This window comes from Nicotiana sylvestris, chromosome 1, assembly GCF_000393655.2.
Source record: "Nicotiana sylvestris chromosome 1, ASM39365v2, whole genome shotgun sequence".
Taxonomy (NCBI): Eukaryota; Viridiplantae; Streptophyta; class Magnoliopsida; order Solanales; family Solanaceae; genus Nicotiana; species Nicotiana sylvestris.
In genome coordinates, this window is record NC_091057.1 from 65,116,188 (window position 1) to 65,121,434 (window position 5,247).

Sequence of the window (5,247 nt, forward strand, 5' to 3'; positions counted from 1 at the left end):
TAATTATCAAATAAGACTTTTTTTTTCTTTTGTTATCATCATATACAACATAACAAATAAAAAAATTATTTTTAAGATATTTTACCAAAAGTTATTCATGGAGCAATTTGAGCTAAAAATTAGTCCAATTTCAAATGGGTTAAAATAAATTGGGTTAAGATAGATGGGTTCAACAAATGGGGCGGGTCACTGAGTAGCCCAACATTGAACGTGTAAGGCGGGTTAAATGGGTTTGACTCAAATTGCCACCCCTAGTTGTGCCAGTGTATTGTGAATTTCTTTAATTGTTAACGAATGTGGAGAAGATGAGATTGGGTTTCAAACATTGTGTGTAGGTAGGAGAAATTAATTAGAAAACTATTATTAATTTCAAAAGAGAACTTAACCAATAGAAAGTTGCTCCTTCTCCTTTCCTCCATGACTTTTTTTATTGTCTTCTCAACTCTTTATTTCTGCAAATCTTATGAAATCTCATATAAAGAAGAAATACTTTATTAAATTAGTTTAATTAAAGTCGCTAATAAAAATAATTATAATTGCTTCAAAACTAATTTTACTTTTATTTTAATTGTAAAGATGTCCTTTGGTAATTTGTCATTTAAAGATACTTTTTAAAAAAAAAATCTTTCAAACACAAAATGTTTTTGTAATATGAAACGCTTCTCACGTCTTTGGCTAAATACAAATTATTATAAGTTAAAATATTTTTTCGAAAAATATCTATATATTATTAAAAGGAGAGGACAAAGCCCTCTCCTCAAGCCAAGTGGCAGCATAAAAAAAAAGTCACATGACATAATTAGTTACTAATTAATTTTTTAGCTAATAATTAGTTATTAGTTATTATTTTTGAATTCAAATATATATAAAAAACGAAAATAAAAAAAATAAAAAACTACCACACACACACACACACACACATATATATATATATATATATATATTAATTGGTTACTTTATTTTAATTAATAAATATAGATATCTTATAATTAGTTATAATAAAAAAATCGAAAATATAAATGGATAAAAATTACTACCCATTCAAATTGGATGGGATTAGTTTCAAGTTGGAGTTTTTAATTATTTTAAAATAAAAAAAATTAACTATAATAAAAATACGAAAAAAGAAGAAAAACTACCCATTCAAACCGGGGAGTAGTTTCAAGTTGGAGTTTTAAAATTGTTTTAAAATAAAAAAACGAAAATAAGCAATACAAAAACTTTTGATTCAAATTATGCAGTAGTTTCTTTCTAATATTCTATATTCTATATATCTTCTATATCTATATATTATTAAAAGGAGAGGACATAGCCCTCTCCTTAAGCCAAGTGGCAGCCTAAAAAAGCCACATGGCATAATTAGTTATTTAGTTAATAATTAGTTATTGGTTATTATTTTTGAATTTAAATATCAATAAATAGAAAATTATATAAATAAACTACTTTTCTAACTATTTTTTTTTTTGAATTAATTGGTTATACTACTTGAATTAATAAATATAGATATCTTATAATTATTTATAAAAACGAAAATACAAAAAAGTATTCTACTCATTAATACCCATTCAAATTGGGTGGGAGTAGTTTCAAGTTGGAGTTTTGAAATTATTTTTTTAAAAAAAATTATACTAAATATTGGATAATATAATAAATAATAATACATAACAAAAAAAGTTATTTAATGACTATATAAGTCCCTTGAATTTAATGGAGATCTTATTCATTAAAATTCAGACAATATCTATTCTATTTATATAGAATATGAGAAGCAAATCATTGTGATAATTTCAAATGTAACATCAAAAAATTAACAAAGTGACAAATATTTTTTTAATATTGACCGCACATCTTGCGAATATGACTACTAGTTTTTTTTAAAAGATTGATTTTTTTATGTTTGGCCAAACATCAAATTATCACCATATCCTTTTGCGCCCAAACAGCGTTTTCCACAAAGCAAATTATTATTACAAAAAGAAACAAAGAGAACAGAATAAAACCTTGTTCCCACACACACATTTGGTCTCACTCCCCCAATTTTCTTCAGTTCCTCTGCAGTTTCCCTCACACCCTCTTCGCCGGCGCGTTCAATTCGTGCCTTCTCTCTCGTAGTTCCCCGGTAAGTCAGAACTTAAACTCAACAAAAGAGAAGTACAAAACGGCAAAAAGGGTTTTGTTTTTTCTCTCATTTCTAGGGTTTCTGCACATACGCTTTACATGTATCTAACTTTTTTTTTTCTTCTGTTCATTACTTAAGTTCATTTTTTTCATAGATCTATGTTGGGTTATTTTTTAATGTGCGTTCATGTGTGGTTTATTGTAGTTTTTACATGTTATTAGTTTTACTGTGGAAAGCTACATCTGCAATTGTTGACTATAAAGATTTTCTGCTTAGTACTACAAGTTTGTAGTTGTGTAGCATCGTTATATCCAAGAAAGTGTTTTTAGTGTGGTTAAATTGAATGCACCTGGAGTGCAACATTTTTTGTTTTGAATGTTATTACATTGTTGAATATGAAACTTAATCTCATTTTTCTTGATGGATGACTGTGGATTATTGGATTCAGTCGTATAAACAACATCATCATAATCTTGGCCTATAAAAGGCTATAATATATCCCGTTTCCTATGAGGAAGAATTTGAACTCTTGAACTTTTGTTTCCTTATGATTTATACTAGTTTGTATTATGTGGAGTAGGTAGGAAAAAACTTGTTCTTGGCCTGTTACTTTGTTTTGATTGTTCTGTCTCTTAAGTGCAAGAGATAATTTCCGAGTCTTGTATAAGTTAGTATTTCTTGAAAGATAATGACGTTATTTTTATATAGAAACTAAGGCATGCTTTCCCGTATATAGACTTATGCTGTCCTTGATTCTAGGTTTTCTTCCAATGGATGCCACAACGCCGAATTCTCAGCGCAGACCATTTTCAATTAAGCTGTGGCCTCCAAGTGAGAACACAAGAAGAATGCTGGTGGAAAGAATGACGAATAATCTTTCTAGTCCAACCATTTTCACCCGCAAGTACCGCAGTCTATCCAAGGAAGATGCTGCCAAAAATGCTGAACAAATTGAAGATGCAGCTTTTACCATTGCAAGTCAACATTATGAGAAGGAGCCTGATGGTGATGGGAGTTCCGCTGTGCAGCTTTATGCCAAGGAGTGCAGCAAGCTTATCCTGGAGATTCTAAAAAAGAGCCCCAAAACAGAGAAAAAGGAGACTTCAATTTCTGAGGTGGTTCCTGCTGTTCAGCAGAATCTTTTCGATATCTCGAAAGGTCAAAGAGCATTTATTGAAGCTGAAGAGGCTGAAGAACTTTTGAAGCCATTAAAAGAGCCTGGAAACCCTTACAGCAAAATTTGTTTCAGCAATAGAAGTTTCGGTCGAGGCGCAGCACGTGTTGCGGGCCCTATCTTGGCATCCTTGAAGGATCAATTGATGGAAGTTGATTTGTCAGATTTTGTTGCTGGAAGAGTTGAGGCAGAAGCACTTGATGTCATGAATATGTTCTCAGAAGCTCTAGAAGGTTCTAGCTTGAAGTTTCTGAATCTCTCTGACAATGCTCTGGGTGAGAAGGGAGTTAGAGCATTTGGAAAGCTCCTTCAGTCTCAAACCAACTTGGAGGAACTATTTTTTATCAACGATGGGATCTCACAGGAAGCTGCAAGGGCTGTTAGCGAGCTAGTTCCTTCCACCGAGAAGCTTAAGGTTCTTCATTTTCATAATAATATGACAGGTGATGAAGGGGCTGTTGCCATTGCTGAAATTGTGAAGCGCTCCCCTTTATTGGAAGATTTCAGGTGCTCTTCTACAAGGGTAGGCTCTGAAGGAGGGAGTGCCTTGTGTGAAGCACTTGGGATGTGCTCCCATTTGAAGAAGCTTGATTTGCGGGACAATATGTTTGGTCCAGAAGCTGGTCTTGTGCTAAGTAAGGCACTCAGCAAACATGAAAATCTTACAGAAGTTTATCTAAGCTACCTTAATTTAGAGGATGAAGGAGCAATTGCAATAGCTAACGCTCTCAAAGATTCAGCCCCTTCACTTGGTGTCTTGGAGATGGCAGGTAATGATATAACTGAGGAAGCTGCTCCAGCAATAGCTTCTTGTATAGCTGCGAAGCAGTTTCTGTCAAAGCTAAGCTTGGGTGAGAATGAACTTATGGATGAAGGTGCAATTCAGATTGGTAAGGCTCTCCGAGGACACAACCATCTGAAGGAAGTTGATATGAACACGAACGCACTAAGAAGGGCTGGGGCTAGAGTGCTGGCTCGAACCGTGCTGCACAAAGATCAGTTTAAATTACTAAATGTTAATGGGAATTTCATCTCAGAAGAAGGTGTTGATGAGTTGAAAGACATCTTTAAGAAATCTCCTGAACTGCTTGCATCCTTGGAAGATAATGACCCGCTGGGAGAAGATGGAGATGACGAGGAAGAGGAGAAGGAATCTGGAGATGAAGGCAAAGACGGTGAGGATGAACTGGAATCCAAACTCAAAAACCTGGACGTCAAGGGAGATGAGGAGTCTTGACGCACCAGATAGCAATTAGAATCCGGTATTTGTTGACTTCTGCATGTTGCAGTTTTGGTTTTGCCATCTTTTGTTTATGCCAAGCTGGCCATATTATGTTCCTCCAGCAGGTGCCAACATATAATTCCATCAGTCATTTAAATTTGGTGGGATGAATTGTTGCTTTATTGGTCAACTTAGGTCTAGCTAAATTATGTAGGCTACCGGAGAAAACAATTATTTATGTTGAACTTTTTGGGGTTATGTAGACTGATAATCTCACCCTTTCTTATTCCTGTATTGCATTTGACTTGTTATTTTATTGCCGAACTAAATACGTGTGCTAGTTTTCCTCCCTTGTGAGTTATGATTTTATCAGACAAGCAAGCACGTTATTGTTGGAGTCTGTAGACTGCCTGTGACATTTTTCAAGAACTTTTTCAGTTGAATTTTGTCAAGTACTAAATTTTCCCAAACCACTCTTATTTTCATTGTTTGTTTCTGATTGTTATTCTTCCCTTATGTGGACAAGGAATTGTGTCGGAAGTAAGGTTACCACTTCTCAACCTAAAAGGAGAAAAAAAAAATTGCCTCCTGGCCACTTAAACTTGCACTCAATTGCCAACCTGGTAAACAAACTTATAATTTTTTCATTTGAACACCTTAACTTGACGGAGTGAATACTAATAAACACATCCAACCGAGCGTGTATATTAATTGCACTGACATGTCAAACGC

General features: G+C 33.8%; 1 protein-coding gene across 1 annotated transcript; it reads left to right on the forward strand.

Moving 5' to 3' along the window:
* Nucleotides 1-1,982: 1,982 nt before the first annotated feature.
* LOC104211244 (RAN GTPase-activating protein 2) lies at nt 1,983-4,864 on the forward strand. Its single transcript, XM_009760273.2, has 2 exons — nt 1,983-2,119; nt 2,879-4,864. The coding sequence occupies exon 2, from the start codon at nt 2,890-2,892 to the stop codon at nt 4,528-4,530; it is 1,641 nt and encodes a 546-aa protein (XP_009758575.1). The 5' UTR covers nt 1,983-2,119; nt 2,879-2,889; the 3' UTR covers nt 4,531-4,864.
* The last annotated feature ends 383 nt before the right edge of the window (nt 4,865-5,247 follow it).

Bases quoted from the DNA above. Each gene is read 5' to 3' on its own strand.
- LOC104211244 (XM_009760273.2), top strand. From the start codon at position 2,890: ATGGATGCCACAACGCCGAATTCTCAGCGCAGACCATTTTCAATTAAG.